This window comes from Sceloporus occidentalis, unplaced genomic scaffold (assembly GCF_023333645.1).
Source record: "Sceloporus occidentalis isolate IW3139 unplaced genomic scaffold, rSceOcc1.0.p SCAF_11, whole genome shotgun sequence".
Taxonomy (NCBI): domain Eukaryota; kingdom Metazoa; phylum Chordata; class Lepidosauria; order Squamata; family Phrynosomatidae; genus Sceloporus; species Sceloporus occidentalis.
The window spans coordinates 18,155,605-18,180,784 of NW_028316991.1; the positions used below are offsets into that span (position 1 = coordinate 18,155,605).

The 25,180-nt window shown below is 40.4% G+C and overlaps 3 protein-coding genes across 4 annotated transcripts in view; 1 reads left to right on the forward strand and 2 right to left on the reverse strand.

Annotated features, from left to right (window-relative positions):
• LOC149305650 (transcription initiation factor TFIID subunit 2-like) overlaps positions 1-1,384 on the reverse strand; it is a 43,728-nt gene extending 42,344 nt beyond the window's left edge. For both annotated transcript variants that reach the window (XM_089477250.1, XM_089477251.1), the window contains exons 1-2: positions 1,332-1,384; positions 179-233 (exon numbers count right to left, since the gene is read on the reverse strand). In XM_089477250.1, the coding sequence (XP_089333376.1) occupies positions 179-233; positions 1,332-1,384 (108 nt within the window). The remainder of the gene's footprint in view (positions 1-178; positions 234-1,331) is intronic.
• A 1,561-nt stretch (positions 1,385-2,945) lies between these two features.
• LOC149305651 (sister chromatid cohesion protein DCC1-like) lies at positions 2,946-8,377 on the reverse strand. The gene is made up of 9 exons (XM_089477271.1): positions 8,205-8,377; positions 7,155-7,323; positions 6,764-6,898; positions 5,510-5,600; positions 5,056-5,194; positions 4,761-4,813; positions 3,909-4,063; positions 3,391-3,539; positions 2,946-3,054 (listed from the first exon to the last, which is right to left on the reverse strand). Exons 1-9 carry the CDS (start codon positions 8,375-8,377, stop codon positions 2,946-2,948), a joined length of 1,173 nt encoding a protein of 390 aa, XP_089333397.1.
• A 10,472-nt stretch (positions 8,378-18,849) lies between these two features.
• The window catches only part of LOC149305652 (DEP domain-containing mTOR-interacting protein-like), a 37,729-nt gene continuing 31,398 nt past the window's right edge, over positions 18,850-25,180 (forward strand). The window contains exons 1-3 of the mRNA XM_089477273.1: positions 18,850-18,900; positions 20,491-20,566; positions 21,780-21,867. Of these exons, the coding sequence (XP_089333399.1) occupies positions 18,850-18,900; positions 20,491-20,566; positions 21,780-21,867 (215 nt within the window). The remainder of the gene's footprint in view (positions 18,901-20,490; positions 20,567-21,779; positions 21,868-25,180) is intronic.

The window sequence follows — 25,180 nt, forward strand, 5'->3', positions numbered from 1 at the left end:
AAACGGAGAAAGACCCTCACTCTTTCTACAGGGTCACTTCGCTTGTAAACAGTAGTCAAGTGGCGATACCGCGGGCATCAGTTAATACAGCGTATCATAAAGACCTTAAAATAACCTTTGCTGCCAGAAAAAGAAGCAGATATTTAGTTTAGCGGTTCTACGGGAGAGTCATACTTACAATCACCGAATTTCTTTGGAAGTTGATGTTGTTGATGCAGACAACCTGGTGGGTCGTGAAGGAAACAAGAAGAAACGGGGGAAAAAAATAAATTCCATAGAAAAAACGCACTCGGTTTTTCTTTGTATGAAGAATTTGGTAAAAACCTGAAACTTGTTTTTAAAAAAATAAATAAAAATAAGCAGTTGACATAGCTTTAACACAAATTCCAGCCATTACACTAAGGAGGCGCTACACATTTACTATAATTATTAGATTTTATTTATATAGCGCCAACAATTTACGCAGCATGGAGACCCACAATATCTCACATGATCCACACATGGCCATGTACGTGGCAGACACAGTATCCAACACAACCTCATCCTACGCAGCAGACACATCCGTGCCAGACCACGGATACGGGAAACCAGATGCAGTTACACAGCGGGCAGAACGCAATCTTGTTACGTTAGTGGTCCTGTTTGCGTCGCCGTGTGCAGCAGGTCACACGGATACTGGCGTTTACAGGTTATATACACTGCACACTAACCTCAGCGATCATACATTGCATGTCGTAGGCATGCATACTGTACTGTCTCATGACCCGTGCGCATTGCAGTTTATCCACGGCACACACATATACATACACGTGTACATACACATGACATTTCAGCGGGTAATATTTAATGCAGATAATTAAGTCGTGCTGCTGGATGCTGGGTTCCTGATCTTGTCAGATTTTGGATAGGTTTGTGCCTATGCCATGCATGTTTACATTTCCTCTGTATTTGCCTCTGATGGGTGGATGGTCCATTTATCTACTAACCACTAAACACAAATTTTTGTAGCATGCAGATTGTGTGCTAAACATTTGTACAGCGGATAATGCAGATTTCACTATGTATACTATAGCTTACACACCACACACACTGTGTATACGATAGACACACAGTCTATATTATAAACACACACACTGTGTATACTATAGACAGACACACACACTGTGTATACTGCAGACCTCACTGTGTATACGATAGACACACAGTCTATATTATAAACACACACACTGTGTATACTATAGACAGACACACACACTGTGTATACTGCAGACCTCACAATAGAGCAGTTATAGAGTACAAGGACAGACAGACACAGCAGTCCGGATACTTATAATTTATAAGGCCGCGGGCTCTCGAATCCCTTGTCTCCCTTCTTTCTGTTCATTGTGCTGAGGTGCAAACAGCTCTGTCTTCGGGGTTCTCCGTCTGAGCCCCCAAGAAACTTTTACGCTTTCCCAGAGGGGCCCCGGTGACTAGCCCTCCCAGGGGCCCGAAAAACAGGCGGCCTGGCTTCGTTGCTATGGTTACAGACCGCTAGCAAGGCGACCTAATGGTGTTCCCGCTCTCCTTCACTGCTGGGACCATGGGTAAGCAGCGACTCTTCCGCTTCCCGGCTTCTTGGCACGCGGTTCTCGCGAGACTTCAATCACGTGACGAAGCGTCCAGCAGGATTACGTGCCAGCAGCCATCGTCCATTTTTGACGCGGGCACCCTAAGGTACACAGTTCACCGACAGAAGCAGCATAACCCAAGCACAACCAAATCGTTCCAGTGAGGGGGAGGCAGCAACTAACTACCAACTAAAAGCCACAAGGTGTCACTCTGCAGAGGGTAACTTGTCTCCCCTTCTGGCTGCTACGTGAATAGGAGAATAGTTATGTTTTATCTTAAGTTTCCCCTATACTATCCATAAGTCAGCATAAAGATAAACACTGTAACTATACCCGCAGCCGCCGTCCTCTACATTATATAACAGAATTCTAGCATTAAACACGCGTGTTGAAATGCTCCAGGAAGTATATATATGGAAAAAAAATTAAACATATATTATATAAAGTATTTTTATAGGCTGTCTGATTTCCTCACGGTAGAAGCTGCTGCCACCTCTGCTTGAAGGCTGTTCCACTTATCTGCAGTTTAAACCCACGTTATTTGTCGGTGTTGGGAAAGTTTGTGACACGGTCACATACACTGAACATTAAGAATTCCTGGAAGAGATACGGCAAACTATTACATTTCTATAACATGCTACAAAATGATTTTTGTGCTTTTTACACGTTTTCCTGAATTATCTATTGAGTATGTGAAGATTCCAGCTTCTAACTCGTCTTAAAACCTGGAGATCCTCCCCCTAAAAACCTTAATACTAAAATTATAAGAAGGTCTTGGGATTTAAAATACTGAATAAAGAATCTGACTTCTGCCCTCCGTCCATAAATAGAATTATCCAGTTTTAACAAATCTAGCACTTTGTATGAAAATGTGGGCGCCACGGCCCATTTAAAGTTACCAGATACCGAAACGAATTGTTTCTTCAAATAAAACATTTACTGATAATCAGATTCTTCAACTCAAACTCACTGGAGTATAAATAAAATAAAAAATAGCTTGAGAAAAATCACAGATTACCAAAACCAGAGTTTTATTGCTACAACCTAAAAATGTATTGTTTGTTACAAAGTCACACATTTTCATGATAGAAACTGATAAATCATGGAAATTGCAGAAAAGGAAACTTCAACTTAAGGATGCAAACAGAAACAAAGTTGTTTTCGAAGAAGGGACATCTATTTAGAACAATTGGCAAATATGTTTATAAAAAATACAGGGCATTCTGTAACTTATATTATTATACTCCATAACCAACTGACAACACCCTAAAACCGGTGTATAAAATGCACATATACATATTTTACAAAATTCGGAAGGATGACCAGAATGTTAAGTTAGAAAAGTGGCCGTCGGGAATTGTATAATTTCACGCCGTTCTGGACAGACGATCGGGCGTATTTAGTCAGCAGTGCCCCGATGGTTTGCTTCTCTCCACATAAGTCCCTAGAAGAAAAAAAAAATAAAGAACAGAGAATGTCAGGAAGACATAAATTGGTCATTTAGAAAAAATAAATCAAATAAAAGAAATGCTTGGAAATTGGACTTAAAAGTAGCGGATGCCACCTAAAGTTTACATGCACACTTTTTCATAAATCCACGTATTTTGTTGAATTTTTCATTAAGCTGAGGTTTGTCCTGGGCATATGCACGGACTATGATGGTGGTAGATATATATATATATATATATATATATATATATCTATCTATCTATCTCTAATATAAATATATAGGGTTGGAAAAACACGACAGTATATTTAGGTTGACAGAAACCACACTCACTTGATATAGGGGGCAATATCAGCTTCTGTCCACTTCTCTCGCATTGTAAACAAGCTGTTGAACCTCTCCTGGGTGTCCTCAGGCAAGTCCTCGGTTTTTAATAAAAAGATGGTCTCTGGTCTAGACGTTCGATCCACCAAGGCCAAACCCTAAGATAGACGAAGGTGTGTGAGAATAGCATTTGCTTGCCAACGGGAGGAGGCAGACGGTATGCTATTTACTATAAGGGTCTCAAACATGTTCAAAATCTCGATGATGCCACTTATAATTTTTTTAGTAGCGCTCAAAATCGCCATTTAATCACAAGTAGCCTTTATTAAATAAAAGGGTGGAAATACTAGCTTTGTTATAGGTTATTCATTCCATGTCACAGGAAAAAGTGTTTTTTTTTGGCCCAGAAGTGAAAACCTATCGAGAAATAATTCCAGCTCGTAGACAGCATCTCACTGCACCAGTCTGATGAGTGAATTTGTTTTGGGCACATAATTTACCAAGTGTTTTATTCAAACAGTGCCTGCCTTTAGCTGATCCATCCGTGTGGTCATGCCCTCCGGGACGCTTTGCTGCCATACTTCCTGAAAGTCTCCCAGGTTAAACTTCACTGCGTTCTGTAAGAGCATCTGGGCTGTAGCTCGGCAGATCTTCTCCTCATCCAGAGCAAAATACACTTCGCCTAAATGAAAAAAAATCTATATAATCATCAAAATATATATAAAAATATTCATATTAATGCATGGAGAAAAAGAGCACTATGTTAAAGTAGCACGTTTTATATGCCAAGGCCATGGACCTTAATGTGGGGGTTTGTCAGAGTTGGGGGTCATAAATGGATGATGATGATTTCAAGAGGCCAAAGGCAAAACTGGTATCAGAAATTCAGGTCCAACAACTAAAGGCCCAGGGATTCTACATCATCATAAGCCATCCTGTAAAGGCGAACTCCATGTTAAGAGGTCCACCTCCTCTTCTCCCCAGCCTTCTATGTGGACTAAGGAAACTTCTCCCTGCCCTATATTAAAACCCCCCACCTACAGCGCACTGGTAGTAACTCAAGGTACAGATGTAGCGGGGGCATGGAGTGCGGCCCAGACCCTGTACAGATGCACCCCACAACGGCTGCCCCATCTGGAGGACTGGGGGAAAAGAGACTTTAGGACATTGAAAACAGGACCAGCGCTTCTCACACAAAACTAAAATATTACGAGAATGCGCAAGAAAACTTTTTGTATTAAAATACACAGTAAAAAAATACGTCTATGGGTAGAAGATCTGCAAAAATAAGCAAATTTTGCAGGCCTATCATGATCTAAGCAGACTGATAGGCACAGGGGTTTAACTGTATGTATATACATGGACAAAACCAATCTCACCGTCATCAAGAAACGTCTTCCCGTAGAAATGTAAACAGTGTTCAATCATTTCCCTGGGGAGAGAAACATTTAGTAAGAGAATATCATAAAACTCAATGCTTCATGCCAATTGATCTACTATATTTAAACTTTTGCTGCGGTCCTATTTTTGCCAGAAATACCGGTCGAGCGACACAAAAGTAAGCAATGGTAGGCTGTGTGAAGAGCGTACGAATGGCCACGAAAGCCGAACCATACAGAATTACACAAAAAACGTACAACAGACTACAAACCCCAACAAATAAACGATACTTACTCTGGCTCCAGCATGCCGAGCTCCTGAAGACAGACCTTCAGGGGAACTCTGCTAAAGGACCAAGACTCCGAGTCTACTAACTGGGTAACATGATTCAGAAGCTTCATTTCGTAATCAAAATCCAGAACTCTCCAGAAACCTGATAAACCACAAAATAGCAAAAATCTGCCAGTGCTTCTTAAACATGTTGCCGACGTATTATGGGAAAATGTGCAAACAAACAAGGGATGAGCAACGTTTAGCAAGCCAACCTTAGTAATGGATGACGTGATTATCTCTGGCTGGGGTGAGGACATTCACAGGGAATTACAATACTTCCAGAAACAGAGAATACCGGACAGGGGATTATACGAGAATGGCTTCTTGTCACTATTTGAGTTGAGGCTTTCCAAAAAAATGCCCGCTAAGAAAAGCAACTACAGATGGCAAGGTCACTTGAAAACATTAAGCTTACCTTTAATATTACATGCATGAATAATTTTCAAATGGTGCATCAACTCTTCACTGCTTGCTTGAATTTGATCCAGAAGATCATTTGTGGCGTACTGAAAATATGATTTAAAACAGAATTATTAGACTTATGCTGAAGCGCAATTGAAACACGGAATTGCACGGCAGAAAAGACACAGTCAGCCCATCTAGTCTGATGTAGAGAATCAGACCATGATCAGTCTTTGGTCAGGGCTCAGAGATTCACTATGGCTTTAAGGCTATGTCATGCGTGTTTAAATTCTCACGGTTTTTAGCCTCTACTACTTCGGGAGGCTGTTACATGTATCTACCACGCTCTCAGTAAAGTAAAAATGAAGCAACTCCGCATCGTTTTACTGAAATGCTCTCTGCATAGCGATGATGATAAGCCTGTGTATATAAACAGGTTAAACGTATCATATAGCAAAGGGACTTCGGCAGTTAGTCACATTGATCCCAAATCCACCACAATTTTTATAAAACATTACCTACATCAGAAATAGCTATGTCAACCCAGAGTCCAGCTAGTCCAATTCTTTTTAAAGAATAAACATTCTTCATCCTGTTCCAGTGTAAAAGCAGTCTTGTAACCAGTGCAATGTTCCTAGGTTGCTTTGGTGATAACACCACACGTCAAACCTGGCACCACAGTCACTTTTGAACCCCCATGCATCAGAAAAGGGTCAGAAGAGAAAAAAAAAAAAAAAAAAAAAAAAAGATATTTTTGAGAGTTGTTTATTCCCGCTTTGTTTGAACACCTACTCGATCCCTATGTTCTTCCCATGGGCTAAGGCTCTCCTCACTTATCACCTCTTCCTTTTCCAGTCTACAAGATTTCACTCGGGCTGCCCCATATCTCTGGAACGGACTTCCACCGAGCCTTCAGTATTCACCCTCCCGACATTCAAGAAACATCTCGAAACCTACTTCTTCAGAGAAGCCGCACCATAACTTCCCCGTCATCAATACAACCACCACACTGCCTCTCACCCGTCTCTGTGCCTTATGTTTGTCCCCCCATTCCCTCAAGATTGTAAGCTGAGCCTCTCCACCTAATGTATCGGTTTGTCTTAGTCTGTCAATTCTCGTCTTGTCATACCCCTTGAATATATGTATTGTAAGAAGAGCCGTGTAAATTGTTGGCGATATATAAATAAAAAGATAATAATAATCTCTTAGATCCCAGAGGCAGCCAGCGCGGCACTCACGCTACGATAATTCTGGTCGTGATTCTCACCAGCGGCAGGTCTTTGTTGTTTTCACTTTCATTCTCTGGTCCTTCATACGAATTTTCCATTAGAAGTTTCTTGAGTTTTTTAAGCTTGGGTCGGCACCGTCTGAGTTCCCAGTAGTGGTTAGAGAATCCAGCAATCTGCAGTAAAGAACGGTTTAGCCGCCAGACATGGACGGTTTTAGGATATATTTGGACATAAGCGGATCTGGTAAAGACAACGCTGCTTTTAGCTAAATTAATTTTATTCAGTCGTTAAGATTGCCAGTCCATCCTCAGGCATATCATACAGTTGAAGAGAGAATTTAATTGCAGAGGTTTAGTGGCAATTCTTATTTTGAATGCATGCTATAGCTAATATATCATGGTATATTGCCACAAGAACAACAGACCTTACCTCACATTGAACAACATTAAGCTCTTTCTGGTCAGCAGGCAACTGGTCTGAGGTTTTGCCCCCAGGTATAAAAAGCAGCAGATTGGAAGTGTCTGCGATCTTTAGGTCATAGGTTTTGTTTTGACTGCAAAGAACAGCATGGTCATTTTTGTCCCCTCGGATAACAAGACTGTAAAAGAAGGAAAATAAAATTAGCAATAGTGCATTTCTAAAGGGTTTTCAGGATATTCTCAATTACCGTGGATGTAGAATCCTCAACTTAATGTCAGAGGAGCCGCCTAACCTGACACCCCCTATTATTTAATCAGTAGTCTTTTATACATCTCTTTGGGTTTATTTTCCCCATAGCACCCCACTTTCTAAAAGTTACCGGTATACTATGCAACTCGTTGAACAGTTTACTGAGAAAGCATCAGACAAGAAAACTAGGCAATTTATCATGATTTTCTTTTTGTGTATTTAATCCTTTTCTTGTAGGTCATTTGTTTAGCATCATGATGATAAGTGGAAAGAAAATATTGCTTTTATAACACATCATTAGGTTGAAAACTAGTGCATTACTGTAAAGAATGTCCTAAAGAATGTTAGAAGCTTGTATGCACATATTCTGTGCCATCTCTTATGTATAATTATTAGAATACAAAAAAGCATCCTGGGTTCTCACTTCAGGTTTCGCTTACAGAAGTTTATAAAAACTTTGCTTCTGTAAGGGCAGGGTTCTGAGCACTTTATAGTAATATATATATACACACATACATACATACACACGCTAATATTAAAGATACAGCTAAAAAAAAATCAGCTACAGGTATGTACTGAAATAACGTTCTGTCTTTAAGGGAATCATATATAAAGATGAGCTGGTAGCCGTTTGACATCCGTCCCAGAACCTTATCACCAACAGCCAGGACACGGATCAGACTTTAAACTTGTTCTGCTGCACCTAGTGTTTTTGAGTGTGGATTAGGAAGAATAATTTGTCTACCGGTCAGAAGTCACAAGGGTGACGTTCAGTATAATAAAACAATACAAACTAGTCACTCATACAACCTGCCGCCAGTTTCAATCTCTTTGCATAGCGTGTCATCAAGCTCCATCAAGGTGTATTCCCCAGAATCAAAGGCTTGGTTGAATGACAGGCAGTGCACGGTGCTGCGCAGGTCCTCTGCGTCCAGTTTGGCAATCTGCAGAGTGGCCTCTACTTCCTCCGGCGTCCGACTCATGATTTTACCTGCGGTAATGCGTTGATATGTTAGCGTGATGTTACATACATGGTACAAGCAGCCAATGCGGTACGTGCAACAGACTTAAATACACTGCATGGGACCTTTAACCTGCACGCAAATATATTATGAGTTTGACTTCATAATACTTTATTTCACCGAGTGACAAAACAGTTCATGGGGTTCATATAATCACACCATAAAAACTGATGTGAGTCAGTTTTTAATTCCAGGTCCAGCACAAGTTGTATTATTTTTTATGACGTATCACTTAATTGGTGGGTTTAAGCAGGACCCCCAAAGCATGTGTTTCTGTCTAAATCATATTTTTGTTCGCCCAGCACCATAAATATATAAAGTATATATAAAACAGATAAGATACATTCGGCCTGTCTAGCCTCCCCATTTTGTTTCTGATGTAAAGACTCAGACCTTAGTCATACTTCTCTTAGATTCAGGATATCTCTACGTCTATCTTATAAATGTTTAAATTACCTCACCGCATTAGCCTCTACTGCTTCTGGCGGGAGTCTGTTCCATTTATCTACCAGTAAAGTAGAACTTCCTTACATTACATCCAATTAAACGTTATTTTACGATTTGCCATATACCAAATAAAAAAAAAAATACACATAGCAAATTGCATGAAACACGTCACAGAAGGTAACACGAGCTTCACAAATGCGGGAAAAATCATCGTATCAAAGACTAAAGTATTATAAATCCAGACCTTAGCAGGCAAAAGCTCTCTCCTCGCAGCGATGCCTGTAACGCGATACACGGAATGCGGGAAACACAGCGCAGTCCTACGAGAACTCAGGTCCGTAAACTACACCGGAAATTCTATTAGACCGGCTGTTACCACAGTTACGGAGTAACATCCTGTCACTATTTCCCGCCACCACTCAGCGTGTCCCGCCCATACCGCGCGTGTGCCGAATCCTGCATAAGGGGGCGCGGTTTAAAATAAATTATAATTAAAAAAAAAAAAAAAAAAAAAAAAGAAAAAAAAAAAAAAGAAATTGAATGCGAGCGTTTTATTGGGCAGCTTCTCTCTGGCGCCGGAATCTTACGCTATAAAAGTATGTGCGGGTGGACGGGTGCCGCCTTTTGGTTGAAAACTGGTTTTGTGGCTGCTTATTGGGGGAAGAGGGCAGCGAGAATAAATTTAAAGACAGAAACAAAACTCCTCGGTTTAGGGTGATTAAGTAATGGGCTGAATATTCTAGATTAATTAAATTGTTCCTTGAGCAGTTTAATTTATGTAAGAATTAGAATTTTTGAAACCTAGTTTCTCGGTTCTAAGGTTATTGAAAACCAGAACTTTTCCCATGGCAGGGCCTTGATCTGTGGTACTGGGTTCACTTCACAGGTGGAAATGTAGCGCTGGGGCCCCTAAACTCCCACACACACTCAGCCGTACTAATGTCATGCATCGGAGCCAAAGGAATGGGGCCCCTGAACTCCTACACTCGCCCAGCCATACTAATGTCATGTCCCGGAGCCAAAGGAATGGGGCTCGCCATACCAGGTGGCCTCTATGTTAAAATTCTAGGCACACTGCCAATGACTCCTTTAGAAAACTGCAAAGTCCCCACGTTACAAAAGTGACCCGCTGCGGCTTCCGAAAAGTCACCTCATGGCTCTCTAACTAAAATTATTGACTTCTGCTTCACTACTTTGTTAATTGCAGAGACTGGCGGAACCATTGGGACGATTCGTTCGGGAAATCCACGTTTACTGGAATAAATAATATGCCACAAAAGAAATTACGTCTAAGCCTCTGACCCTCTAATTTTTGATTTTGGTAATTTCTCCTCTTTTAAAATAAACTTTTCTCCTGTACTTTGTTAAATCCCTTTATGCATTTAAATATTTCTATCGCCTCTCGCTCTTCTTGGATATACATATCAAGACCAATTCTAATACAAAGTACAAAAAGTGCTTGCGCAATTTTGTTGCCATAGCTACTGCTCTACTTTAACTTATTTTGTTATGCAACTCCCAAGCTCCCAGACTGTGCGCTCAGGATCTATCACAGAAAGATAAAGCGTTGTGGAATAAATATGTTTTTGGGTGACGTGACCTATTTTCCCACAATTACGTATTCAAATATTGATTTGAATTTGATTGCTGCGCTTCAAAGAACGAGCTTGAGCTGCTTTCTGACCTCATAACGTGCGTCTGTAATCACAATTAGCGGAATCTCATCTTCCTTAGAGTCATTTTATAGATTTTGGTGTTTGGAGTGATGGGCTTCTTTTTTTGTTTATCTTCAGCATCAGGCTCACATCTTTTGCCCCCAAGTACCCCAGTGCCTTCCCTGTGATCTGTAGGCTAAGACTGAACTCGAGTAATACCTCCCAAAGGTGGTGTTTTATAATGTGGATTAGTTTAATTTAGATACGGGTTTCTTGTGTTGTTTAACCTCTTCATGACAAAGCCCATACATGTACGGGGTCACAATGCATTGTTTTTAAAGGGTTTAACCCCTTCAATCCCAGGGGTTTTTGGTACCTCAAACAGTGGCGTCTCTAGCTTTCATATTTAGGGGGGGCACATGGGGGGCCAGGGACCAAAGTAGGGGGGCAAATAAAAAAACGGTACATATACACTATGTATGTATATATATATATATATATATATACACACACGTTAGACGTGCATTTTTAACTACATAATATGCACTTATCTCTTTGAAGTAAAGACCGTGATTGAAATATGATTTCAAAATAACAGCTAAACTGGCAGTTATTTCTCATTCTTTAATATTAGCCCCTGCTGACAATATATATAAATATTAGAACCTGCTGCCGATATATAGAAATATTACACCCTGCTTCTGATATATATTAATATTAACCCCTGCTGCGGATATATATTGATATTAGCCCCTGCTGCGGATATATACTTATATTATACCCTGCTGCCCATATACATAAAAATTATACCCTGCTGCCGATATATATTAATATTTGACCCTGCTACCAGTATATATTAATATTAGCCCCTACTGACAATATATATCATTAGTCCCTGCAGCCAATATATATAAAATTAGCCCCTGCAGCCAATATATATTAATATTAGCTCCTGCTGCCGATATATATATATAAATACTAGACCCTGCTGCCAATATGAATATAAATACTAGACCCTGCTGCCAATAAATATTAATATTAGCCCCTTGCTGCCAATATATGTTAATATTAGCTCCTGCTGCCAATATATATTAGCCCCTGCTGTCGATATATATTAATATTAGCCCCTGCTGCTGATATATATTAATATTGGACCTTGCTGCCGATATATATAGTATTAGTCCCTGCTTCCTATATATATTAATATTAGCCCCTGCAGCCAATATATATATTAATATTAGACCCTGTTGCCAGTATATAAATAAATATTAGCCCCTGCTGCCAAAACATATATAAATATTTGCCCCTGCTGCAAATATATATATAAATATTAGACCCTGCTGCCAATATATTTTATAGTGAAAAAATTGGACCCTACCCAAGCATTTCCTTGGGCCCCGCTCAACGCTTCCTTGCATGCAATCACTCCTTCTGCTACCGTACTAAAAAAAAAAAATTCCCACACTGACTGCAGATCAGGGGAAGACCGCGAGAGTCAGTCCTGCACCGTTACATTGAGAGGTCCTCGCCCCTGTAATCATCCCCAGAGTCCCTTTGTCCCCTCATTCACTAAACCATAGCGCTCTTTTACTTACACCCTGTAGTTCAGGTATAGATCAAATAAACAACACATGGAAACAGCACATGCAACTGAATGAGATTAAAAAAAAACTTGTATTTGCAGGTATACATAAATAATGTATGGAAACAAAGCACTGCAGGTATAAACCAACAGAACACACAAACCCAGCATTGCAGGTATATATCAACTGGAAATCACATGTACACTCAGCACTGAAGGTTTAGATCAAATAATCAACACATGGAAACAGCACTCCAGGTATTGATCAACTGAATAAGACATGCAAATCCTATATTTGCAGGTAAACATTAATAATGTATGGAAATATAGCCGATACAGATGAACAGAATGACACAAAACCCAGCTTTGCAGATATAAATCAATTGGAAATTACATATAAACTCTGCATTAAAGGTATAGATAAAACCCCCTAAATTACAGGCATAGATCACTGGTCACACACCCCAAAGCCAACCCTGGTGTCCACACTGCCCACATAGAACCTGACCAGCACCTAAGTTACACAACTTTGTCCCCAAACAGCTGAACGTACGCCATTTTTGTCCCATAAAGACTTCTCCCTCCCAATCTATCCTATCTACCCCCTCTCCCTCCCAATCTATCCTATCTACCCCCTCTCCCTCCCTATCTACCACATCTGCCTCCCTATCTACCACATCTGCCTCCCAATCTATCCTATGTACTCCCTCTCCCTCCCAATCTATCCTATGTACCCCCCTCTCCCTCCCAATCTATCCTATCTACCCCCTCTCCCTCCCAATGAATCCTAACTATCCCCTCTCCCTCCCAATGTATCCCATCTACCCCCATCTCCCTCCCAATCTACCCCCTCTCCCTCCCAATCTATCCCATCTACCCACCTCTCCCTCCCAATCTATCCTATCTACCCCCTCTCCCTCCCAATCTATCCTATCTACCCCTCTCCCTCCCAATCTATCCCTATCTACCCCTTCTCACTTCCTATCTACCTCTTCTGACTCTCTAACCCCCTCCTAACTTTCTAACCCCCCCCTTTGAAGTTCACTTACCTTGGGCTTGTCCAGTGGTGAGATCGCGAGGTCTCTGTATCCCTGGTTCTGCCGGCTTCACTGCTGGGCGCCGGATATGACGACATATACCGGCGCTCGGCTTGAAATGCCGGCACTGCGAACAAGGCAGAGGCCTCGCGGTCGCGGAGAAGAGTGAGAGGCGCTGAACGGTTGCTGAGAACTTATTCCTCAGCAACCGCTCGGCGCCTCTCACTCTCTCCTCCGGGTCTATTAAAAAAAAAAAAAAAAAAAGACGGCGTTTCAATTGGGGGGGCACACCGGGGGGCACAGCATGATGTGGGGGGCCATGGCCCCCTCTGGCCCCCCCTGCCGACGCCACTGACCTCAAAGCCCGGAGCAATTTTGGGGTATGTCGGTTTAGCGATGATTCTCCTTTCCTGTGAATAGTGTACCCATGTAAACTATATATTGTTTTTTCAAGGAGAGATTGAGCTTTGATACCATAGTTGGATGATTAGCTGACAATTTAGAATCAGAAATTTAGTAAAAACTAGCAAAGATTAGAAAAAAAAACAATTTTTTTTTTACATTTTCCCTCTGAATCCTCACAAAATTAGGTAAAGTGATGGAAAATCCCCTCCAAATTTATCAATTCAGGTGTCCTGATTTCAGAAATACCTAATTATATAGATTTTCCAGACTTTCCCAGCACCAGGGAGCATACTATAAGGTGTACAATTTTGTATACTTTTTATGGCTATGGCTTAACGGGTTTGGGGGTTGTGAACGGGGGCAGGAGGGTTATACTGGCTAGATGTTATGCTAGGGCAATGGGAATTAAGGTTTTTTAATATTTTTTTTATTATCTTTTTTTTATATATTTTTTAAAAAAAATAATTTATTTTAATTTTTTTAGTATTTTTTTTAACACAGAAATGGTTAGAGGTCCTCTTAGGGACTTCCTGAACATGCCACTGATGTCACAATGACATCACAGCTCACATTATAATTTTTTTTAGTATTATTTATATTATTATTTTAATGATTTATTTAATATTATTTTTTTAATGAATTAACTTCAGCTTTTCTCTTTCAGGACGGGAGGGGGTGTGAGAGAGATGGTTTCTCACTCCCCTCCCTGCGATCCCCCTGCACCGATCACACTGTGATCTCTTTGCAGGTCCTCACAGACCTGCATAGAGATCGCTCGTCTCTGTGCCTCATCGGAGGGCAGGATATCCCCGCAGGGCTGGACATACCGGGACGTCCATAGGGGATTCTTAATAGGCGTTTTTTGGACGTCCCGGTACGTCTATATGAAGGGGTTAAGGATAAAGGGACAGTCACAACATTTTTATCCATTCATATAATCACTGTGCTTTCCATGATGCTTCTACAATGGTCAGCAAGCTATAGGCTGCTTCAATATAATGTATCAATATAGTGATCATATATACTTTAATGCCAGCCTGCTCCAGGTCTGGCTCCCACGGGGTCTAATGATTCCCCCCTGTGTGGCTGCATTACTTTCAATGAGACTGCAGCAAAAACTACCTTTAAAACCAAATCACAGAGGGGCATTTTATCCCAGAAAACAAATGAATATTAATCCTAAAGCACTTTGAAAAGCATTCTTTGTTGGTCGAGGATCATAGGGGATGCTGGAGCGGTCCTTTAGTTTTCCGCCCCTTGTGGCCGATAGCACAGTGGAGCACCGTTGAGGAGACTGTGCCCTGCAGACACCTAAGAGCTACCTGCTGGGATAGTCAGCAAGCCACCAAATGCTACTCGGAAAAACTCACTACTTGTCGTGACTTCAGTACACACTGGAAAACACTTCCCTTATAGACAAAGCAAAAATTACATAAAAAGCGGTGTTTAAAGGGAAAAAATGCAGTCATGGCTTTTTTTGTAGTACACAACTGGAACATCTGCAAGAAAATAGTAATAAAATATATATATATATATATATCTGTTATGATAAATAAATGTGTTCATCTGTGCTTATTAATTAAATCAACGTGGATATGACCTCGGTGAAGGGAAGCAAGCCTTTGTGAGTAATACATATATTAATATTAACGCGTATGTGTGTATATATATATATATATATATAATATATTTGATATATTGGGTAATCAGATGCTGTAGCAAGGCCATGTTCTTGGTGGACCGCATAATAAATGTAAGATTTGGGAAGGCGGTGCTTCCATCAAAACATAAAGGCTTCCTATAACACCAAGCCAATCTATCAACCTTTAGGAATGTGCAAAATACGGCTTAACCAACCGATATTTGTACATATTGCCTATACGCTGCTGAGTGACCTGCTTTCCCAGCGCCTCTCGATGCCTGGACCCGTACAGTCGCTGCGTTTCCCCTGGCCGATGTGATTGTACCCTAGGAACGATCCAACAAACTGATAGTATGTCTGAAAATAGTGGAGCCGGTGCCTTTATATTCTCATGGGAATGCCATATAGAACAATAGTAGTGATAATACTGATTTTTTCTTTTTCTTTAATGAAAGTAATTTATTAAGTGATCAGCAGGGGGCAGTATAGCACCATACCAGCCCAACCTTATGGATGATGTAATCTTGTAATTTATGGAAAGCATTTGTTTTGGTGTGTTTATGGAAGTTGTGTGAACGTTTTTCTTAGCATTATAGGATTAGCGTTGGGGAAAAAGTTGTAGAATAGTCTCATTTTGATAGGTGGTCGGGGACTATCTGGTCTCCCATCAAACTATTGCCTCTTCTACATCCTCTCACCTGTCTCACCTGAGAACGACAATCTACCCATTAATAGTGCGCTTTACGAGGAAACGTGTATAGACCTGCACCACGTGTATTTTGCGTATAATAACATTGTTTAGATTATCAAGTCTGATTATATTAGAACTGACAGAACGAGACATATATATATATATATATATATATTTGTTCTGTCCCTGGGTTATCTCTCCACCTCTCTGCATTTCTCACCTCCAGACCTATTATTTACGACACCCCACTCAACCCCCCCCACCTTATACCATCACTTGTTTTAAGTTGTAACCTCTATCATGTTGATTAGTATTGCTTCAGACCTGATGAAGGGAGGATAACTCTCGAAAGCTTGTCTTTTTAATATTATGTTAGTCCAATAAAAAAGGTATCACCGCATACTCTGCAATCCAGCGCAGACGGGGTTAATGTTGTAAATGACTATTGCAGCTGATTTTTAATGGAATCTCTTCATAAGTGTACAGAGGCTTTTATCACTCCCATCACTTTATCATTCCTTTGTTCCAATGGCATGTTGTGTTCGCTAGTTTAGGTTTGAAAGGCTAATTAATCGTTAGAAAACCCAAAAGTTTGAACGGTAATGTGTATATATGTCTGTGTGTATATATATATATATATATATATATATATATATATATATGTTTATTGCAATGCACTGTATGTAGGCCTCCCATAAAAAGAACTTCACAAACTGCCAGACTATTAACGAATCAACCCCGCGCATGCCATATTACACCTATTTTACAGTCTCTCCATTGGCTTCCTATCAAATGGAGAATTTGCTTTAAGATAGGCGTGTTATCGTTTAAAGCCATAAAGGTATCCCTGCTTGCCCCCTCCGATCCACACGTATGTCTCTTCTCTCATTACCCAAAGTGCGTGCAAAATCCGGCTCCAAGGCCCCAACTTTAGAGAAAAAAAAAGACTTAAAACCCATCTTTTCTCCCAATCTCTATATAAATACTTGTTGTTGTAGTGTTGATTCTATAATGTACATATCTGTGTGATCTCACCGTTTTTATCACAAAAGCAGATTCCGTCATGTAAAGGTTTCACCAAAACTATCTCCCATCAGTCTCAATATTATTATTATATATTATTATATTATATATTATATCTTTGACTATACATTGTACATACACTGTCAGAATTATAGGTGGGCTTACAGATGCAGAAGGAACTTCTCTGGGGTAAATCCGTTACCTGTAGACGGTAACAGACTTTTTTTTACTTTTGTTTAGCATAATGTGTAAATTGACTTAGGAGGACTGTTATTGAGACTTATGTTTTTATGACAAATGAGCCTATAAACATAATGCATTTTTAGCTGTTTTTTTTTATCGGATAAATGGCAGGATGTAGTTTTTTTTTTGTAGGTTATATAATCTTTGCAACCTCGAAAAATCGGTATGATCTGCTAAAATGTAGACTGTGCCAATTTCTACCATTAAATGCTGTGTTTGCGAATCAGTATAATTATTTTGTTGATATTTAGTCTAAACTAAAGATCAGGGGCAGCTTGTGGCAGAAGCAGCATTTTATAGTTTCATGACTCCTCAAATAATGATACAAACGATCATTAATGCTTTGTAAATACATTAAAATGCATTTTTGAATCCCTAATATTTATGCCTTAGACAGCGAATCTCTTCTCTGGGATCTCGTCTTTTGCCCTACTTTTGTCCAGAACATGTCATGTACTCTGTATAACGTTACAGGGATGTGTAGCATATAGGGCTTCATGTCATGTACTCTGTATAACGTTACAGGGATGTGTAGCATATAGGGCTTCATGTCATGTACTCTGTATAACGTTGCAGGGATGTGTAGCATATAGGGCTTCATGTCATCTACTCCGTATAACATTACAGGGATGTATAGCATATAGGGCTTTATGTCATGTACTCTGTATAACGTTACAGGGATGTATAGCATATAGGGCTTTATGTCATGTACTCTGTATAACGTTACAGGGATGTATAGCATATAGGGCTTTATGTCATGTACTCTGTATAACGTTGCAGGGATGTGTAGCATATAGGGCTTCATGTCATCTACTCCGTATAACATTACAGGGATGTATAGCATATAGGGCTTCATGCCATGTACTCTGTATAACGTTACAGGGATGTATAGCATATATAGGACCTCCCTGTCCACGGTCACTATGCGGTCACGACGGTAACATTCATTAGCTTCCGGCTACTAAAATGATTAACGAGTAACGAGCCAAACTTAGCCGGCGCTCAAGACCAGGAGGTTTTTGTATTTGTTCCCAGTGCTGTTTTTCTTGCGAAGGTGATGAAAGCAGAAGTTGTTTTTTTTATGGAAGAAAATATTTTAGGTTCAACTCTCTAAGCTGTCACTTTTGGCTCAGATAATACAGCTTGATAAATTCTCAGAGAGCCGGACCTCTTAATTAACTCAGCAGGAGCAGAAAGACTCGGTTATTAATCTTATTTTAGTGTCTGCCCAAAGGCGTATTTCACAATTCTTCATCCGTTACCTGCTATAAAAGTCGATTGCGAAATGGAACTAAATACAAATCCCTGGATCGCTCTGTGAGATCCCTCTTTGTAGGTTTTAGAGACTCCAAGTAGCGCATGTACGATTCCCAACTGCAATTAAAACATTGAGTTTTCTGAATATACCCCTTAAAAGTGGAGAGAGAGAGACTTAGATGGCACCACTGTGATGGAGTTCTAAGCATTCCATTTTAGCTTCCTCCATTAAAATTTGTCTCATGAGCTTACATTCTACAATTAAATCAATAGAAGTTTTCTGGGTACATTGGTGGCTCATGAGACCCCGTAAAACGTTATCTGTGCCGGTGCTGATGGTCAGTAAGTACGGGACATCCCAGGAGATCTGGAAGTCACTTGGTGGTGGGGGGGTATTGTATTTGGAAAGGGGGTGTGAGGCTGCGAGGCAGGTACAATGGTGGAGTCCGGTATGCAGGTACGTAACCCCAGGATTCGGTACCCGCGGGCATCGGGTATTCGGGTGAGTCGCTTCGGCGGACCCGGAGTTGCGGGCCCTAACAGGGGGACAGCATAACAATTAACGGGAGCTCTTAGGTATCATGTGCATTAACCCCTTTTTCACTACTGAACCAAAACCGTTATTGAAATCACACAAATTATATATTTTCCAGGGCAAGTAGGGCTATTTTTTTTAACCCCTTCACAACACAGCCAGTACCCGTTGTCCTTAAGGGGTTAATATTCATATATGTAACCCATTTTTTATTAATTCAATTTAAAAAAAGGGGTATTTAAAAATATAGATACAGTTCTATTAATTATACACAGCTAGTATAAATGGGGAAAAAAATATATTGAACTTGCCCTGATTTGGAAACCATATATTTGTATACAATTTTCATTTAGGTTTTTCAAACTATAAACATAACTTTAGCTAAACCCCCCCAAAAAATCTAACCCTTTAGGGGCAAGCAAAAAAATATGTAAATTTGGGTCATGGGACCCAGGGAATCACTGATTGTTCGCTCTCTCTGTCTATCTATCTATCTAGCTCCTGATCACATTGAGAAGGACCGAGGCAGAGGACGGGGACATCTTGCTGTAATGGCGCGTGTGATTGGCTGCAGAAAGGTGCTGAGAGGTGTCAGTAGGGGGCATCGCTTTACCCGGACTCAATGCAGCTCGTTGGTCATTCATTATTGTGACTCTTTCATACCTTCGTACCCAGCAAACATTCTGAGCTCCTAGAAAAAGTCATCAAAAACAGCAAAGATAGAATCGGGTCCGAGACAAAAGGGTAAGAGCTCCTATACGGGGGGCACTTGGGGCCGGTGTATGGTAATGCTAACAGGACCTTTATATACGGAGGGCAAATACTGTGCAAAGCGGTAAGAGTGAAGCAATTGGTAGAAACATTCCATTGGTTGCCATGGTAATAGCACCAAGCACCAGAATTTAGGCAGAATGTAATATTGTAAAAGTTGACATAATGGTATTATTATATAACACAGTGAAATAAAGAACTTGCTGTTTTGCTCATGGTGGGCATTTACTGGGGTCTGCGGTGGACAATTTAATGATGTTCTATGGACCTCGCCGCGAACACCGATGTCCTTGTACGGACGCGTCGCCTCTCGCTGTATGCAAACACGCGTGTGTTTTGCTTTCCATGCATTGGACCTTCCCAGACACCGTAGCAGGGCTGTCAGCTGCCTCCCCTCCCTCCCCCCCCTGCTGCTGCCTGTCTTCAGAGCCAGCAAAGGGAGGAGGCGCTTTTGCCCCAATGTGGCTTTTCTTTTAAAGTCTCTTTCTTTTACATAATGGGAATGTATTAAATGTTTACTCGGGGCTGACATGTTTTCGCCGAAGCTGCGGTGCGTTTGCAGTCAGAACCCGAGCTGATCGTTGCATCATTTTTCCGCCCCATGGCACGGGCAACGTGCTCCTTGGAAGACTTTGGTGACAGCTGCACGCAGAAAGCCAGCTAGCGTTACACAATAGATCGCAGTAGGATCTCCTTCTCTTTTGTGCACGAATCCTGCCCCAGGATCCACTCCGGAAAGAAGACCACCAACCATAACTTAACGTAATCTATTAATTCTTTACAAAGGGACACGGATCGCCTTACGGGGATCCTGACAAGTTGCGGTTGGATCGTCAAGGGCTGCGAAAACAGAACTGTCAAAGTGGGAAAGTGACATCTGACTGACACCGACACTGGAATACTGCACGTTTTTGTGTATTTGAGGGTTTTGTTTGTTTTTTTTTGGTGGGGAGGGAAAAAACCTGGCAGTGCGGGGATTGCACTTTTTTGAGACTTGGGGTTGTTTACATTTTAAGAACTTTCACATCTGTCTCGTTGGATCATTTCACGACCACAAGCTCAGTGTTTGTCAATGATATCAAAGTTCAGCCTGGTGCGGATGACGTCATAGCCCCGAGCTGCACACGGGACATTTAAACCATTTCTGTGTCTCCCCTCCGCTTGTCCTTGGTCGCTGTGCGTTCGCTTCGTCTCCGGGGCGCTTCAACTCTCTGATGCGAAGCAGATTATTATAGGAGACCCTGGGAGGTGTTGATGGGCGATATTCTTTTTACAATCTCTAAGAAAAGAAGGGTCACAAAATCACTTCAGGTCAGTATTATTATTATTAATATTATTATTTTATTTATATAGCACCAACAATTCCCGCACTGCTTCTTACAGTCCTTACATTCGAGGGATCTGACAATCCTAGAATAGACCGACAAATCGATACGTTAGATAGAGAGTCCTGGTTCCAGTTGACATGTTGACTGCTTGTTGTCGATCGGATGTTTTCCTTCTTCCTCTGGAATGACTTGTTGATGTGTAGAATCTCCGGTGGGATTGTATGATGATGTAATGCAGCAGGATTCCTACCCCAGCGCAGGAAAGATCCGTCTTTGTGTTTTTTCTATCTCTCCTTTCTCCTCCGCAAAGCGCTGCTGGGTTCTAATTTTGTGAGATTAATACAGAGACAAAAATAATATATTTAATAAATCACCCCCCAAAAATTGCGCGGTGGGAGTTGTATCGTGCGGTTCAAATCTTATTGAAGCTGGCCAAACTATTTGATGGCTAAACACATACGTAGCGATACATGTTTTCATTTCATGATTCAGTTTAATTGATGGGATTCCAAATAGATCTACCAGCGAAAAACAATTTTGGAAGCTAAAATGTTAATATGGCGACAGTATCCTCATTAGAAGTGTATTTTATTTAAAATCTGTTTTTTTGTATCATAATATATAATAGTTTTATATTATGTTGCAAATAAGTGGCATTAATACAAATCTATGATGTCATTGCTTGTTATTATTCAGCTGTGGAAGCTTTTCGAATGTAATCTGTGCTTTGTTCTCGTTTCATGCTAGGAATGGATACGCTTAATATCGCGGTGCTGAAGAGAGCCACGGAGCTGGAGCAGATGACAGAGGTTCTTATCATTGGCGAACAGCTAAGGTATCATACGGTAGCCGAGTGTCCCCTTTACATTAAACTGTCTTCACCTATGTAAATGCATTGATGGATTTATGAGAATCCTTCCCTGCCCCTCTGATTGGTTATAGGGGGTCTAAGAAAACACCCCCTGTAATGCAGGTGCAGAAAGGCTCCCATTGTCTTTTAGTTGGAGAGGTCACCCTTCACTGATTCCCTGTTTAAAGGGACAGTCTGGTGGTCCCGACACCCCCTCTAAAGAAGAATCCATATTAAAGTACTCTGGGGAAATAAAAAGAAAGAAAGCTCTTACCTGACACAGAAGCTGCAGTCCTGCTGCAGCAGCTGCCCTCCTTCTCCACTGTTCTGACATTTGTTGCCACTGATTGGCTACTTGAAGCGGCCAGTCAGTGGTAGGAAAGAATTCCCAATGAAATAAATGGGAGTGCTTGCCTCATATGCGCACGGGGGTCTCAACAGACCCTCACACACAGTGAATGATGGCCGTAGTGTCCCTATCAAGCATATAGCGGAGAATGGATGGGGCATTTTACTGCAACTCATGAGCTGCAGCGTCTGATAAAGTCAGGTACATGTCCATGATTTACCTTACAGGTAAACTATTTACAAAATACTTTAATATGCATTCACTGAAATAAAACTTCTGAGTGAAGTAAAGGCGATCGGCAGATATTATCAATTTATCGGCCTGTTAAAGGTGCTGTTCCACCTACTTCACGGAATACAGCACAACATTTTTTTTTCCCCCCCCAAATACAAAGGCACTCGCTGATACGTTGTTGCCGTAGAACCATAAAAAAATTAAATGACAGATCTGCCAAGGTTTATTTGATTAAAGGGAGGCCTTATGCGCTTGAAAGCATATACTGTATCGTCCCGATTACGGGCACTTTTTCATTCCTAATTTAACTGTTTAAATCTTTAGCTCAGTTCACAGGCATTGCTTACAAATATTATCTCTTATATTATTATCTAATATTAGACAGAACACAATGGATGTCCCCGGCCAGAAACATCTAAAGTTATAGTCATTTTATTAAGTTATTTATAGTGTGCTGTAGTAAATTGTATCTATACAATTGTGTAGCAGATGTATAGATGATAAATAACCCAAGTTGGACGTTTTAGTCAGGGTGTTTATCTCTTTTATCTATAGTCGCCTGGGCTGAGATAACAGAAGTAGAATAAATACAAATAGCTAATATGCAGCTGCCTGAAAACATCATATTACGCAAAAACTGCAACGGAAAACAACATAATAGTTTTGAAAACATATTTTTAATTTGATATCAGTGATGAAAAAAATGGTAGGAGTTTCCCTTTAAATTATACACTACTGTTCAAAACGTTTTGGGGTCACTGTTTTCATGAAAAACAAGGACATTCTAATATAATTGCGAAAGGATTTTCTAACAATCAGAAACTTAAACTTGGATCAGCGAACACAATGTGCCATTGGAACGCAGGAGTGATGGGAGTGATAAAGGGCTATTGTAACACAGGAGTGATGGGAGTGATAAAGGGCCATTGGAACGCAGGAGTGATGGGAGTGATAAAGGGCCATTGGAACACAGGAGTGATGGGAGTGATAAAGGGCCATTGGAACACAGGAGCGATGGGAGTGATAAAGGGCCATTGGAACACAGGAGTGATGGGAGTGATAAAGGGCCATTGGAACACAGGAGTGATGGGAGTGATAAAGGGACATTGGAACACAGGCGTGATGGGAGTGATAAAGGGCCTCTGTACGCTTATGAAGAGATTCCATTAAAAATCAATAGTCATTTACATTAACCCCGTCTGCGCTGGATTTCTGATCCATTTCATGTTATTTTAATGGACAAAGTTTTACTTTTCTTTACAAAACACAGAAATATCTAAGTGACCCCAAACATTTTGGAAGGTAGTGTGTGTGTGTATGTATATATATATATATGTGTATGTGTGTGTATATATATATTTCTCTTGTAGGAGATAAATATGACTTAAGGCCATGCCGTTCACTAAAAAAGCTATTTATTACCACAATGTTGCTCAATAATCAACCTGTAGAAGGTGGTTTAGATATGAACAAGAAAGTACAAACTAGTTTATGGCATCAGGCAGGTTGCCTGCTAAGGATTAACCATTTAAAGGGAAATACCCGTCAGTGTTGTGCGTCTTGATGCAGCGTTTTAAGTGTAAGTTATCTTAATTTTGCACAGAACAAAATCTATATAAATATTCACAATTGGATACTTACTGCATCAATATACGTCGGCTTCGCATTAAGTGACCATCGCCAGTCCACCACTTGAATTTAGGTGAATTGGAATATTTCACCATCCTTAAGGTCCTCCTGTAAGAAGATCTGAGATGGGCCTGTTGGATGCATCAGTAAGATGGCAATAATAATAACTATTGTTGTTATTTCTATTATTATAACAATTATTGACTTTTGAAACTAGCGGGTTAAAATATAAAACTCACTCTCTGTTCTGCGATGTGACTGCGATCTAGATCATTAAAACATATTTCACACCTTTTTAAATCTGGCATTGGTCGTGTGAAGTTGAGAAATCCTATTCTACGCTCGTTCCAATCTCTGATTCTCTCTAATTTTAATATGTTTCAGAAAAATGTGATTCTAAATGCAGTTTCTGTACCAAGATTCTGTTTCAATGTAACAGAGATGAGGTTTGCTATTTTATCCCCCACAGCGCCTGCATTTTGTAAGTTTTTTTTTCTTAATTTTTTCTTTTTTATTCTTTTTTATTTTTTTTATTGTTTTTTCTTTTTTAGCTTGAAAGGTCACAAAAAATCAGATTAATGTGTTTTGAGAGGTGTTTAATGATAAGAATACCGTAATTGAGTAAAATATCAATATATACCAGTATATTCGCTGTGAAGTTTTAATCACGGTAGTTACATGAGCATTTAAAAAAAACAAAAAACATTTTAACGTATTATAGTAATTATTATTATAGTAATTAGTCACTGATTTGAGTTAAACATTAATAAAGAAGTGATAAAAAAAGCTGATGATGAGGTTATATACACAAGAGTGAATCGGGATTCGGGGGCGGAGCTTGGGAAGTAGAGTGTCACTCAAACTGTCAGCGTTACTGTGCATGTGCGGTATGCATTCTGTGGTGTCCCAGACATCTGAGAATGAAATCGTGATCACATTATCTGTAGTCATAATAATAAAAAATCCCCTCGCCCGCGGGACCTCCTACCCCCAAGGGGGGCTCCGGAGCCAGAAAGTTCCCAGGTATGGACACACCGGGTGCTGTAAATACATACCTGGAGTACATTGTTTCTGAATTTTGCTTAT

Bases quoted from the DNA above. Each gene is read 5' to 3' on its own strand.
- LOC149305651 (XM_089477271.1), bottom strand. From the start codon at position 8,377: ATGAGTCGGACGCCGGAGGAAGTAGAGGCCACTCTGCAGATTGCCAAA. The intron at 6,899-7,154 runs GTAAGGTCTGTT...TCTTTACTGCAG, and splicing joins TTAATGTTGTTCAATGTGAG to ATTGCTGGATTCTCTAACCA. The intron at 4,814-5,055 runs GTAAGTATCGTT...TTCTCTCCCCAG, and splicing joins CTCGGCATGCTGGAGCCAGA to GGAAATGATTGAACACTGTT.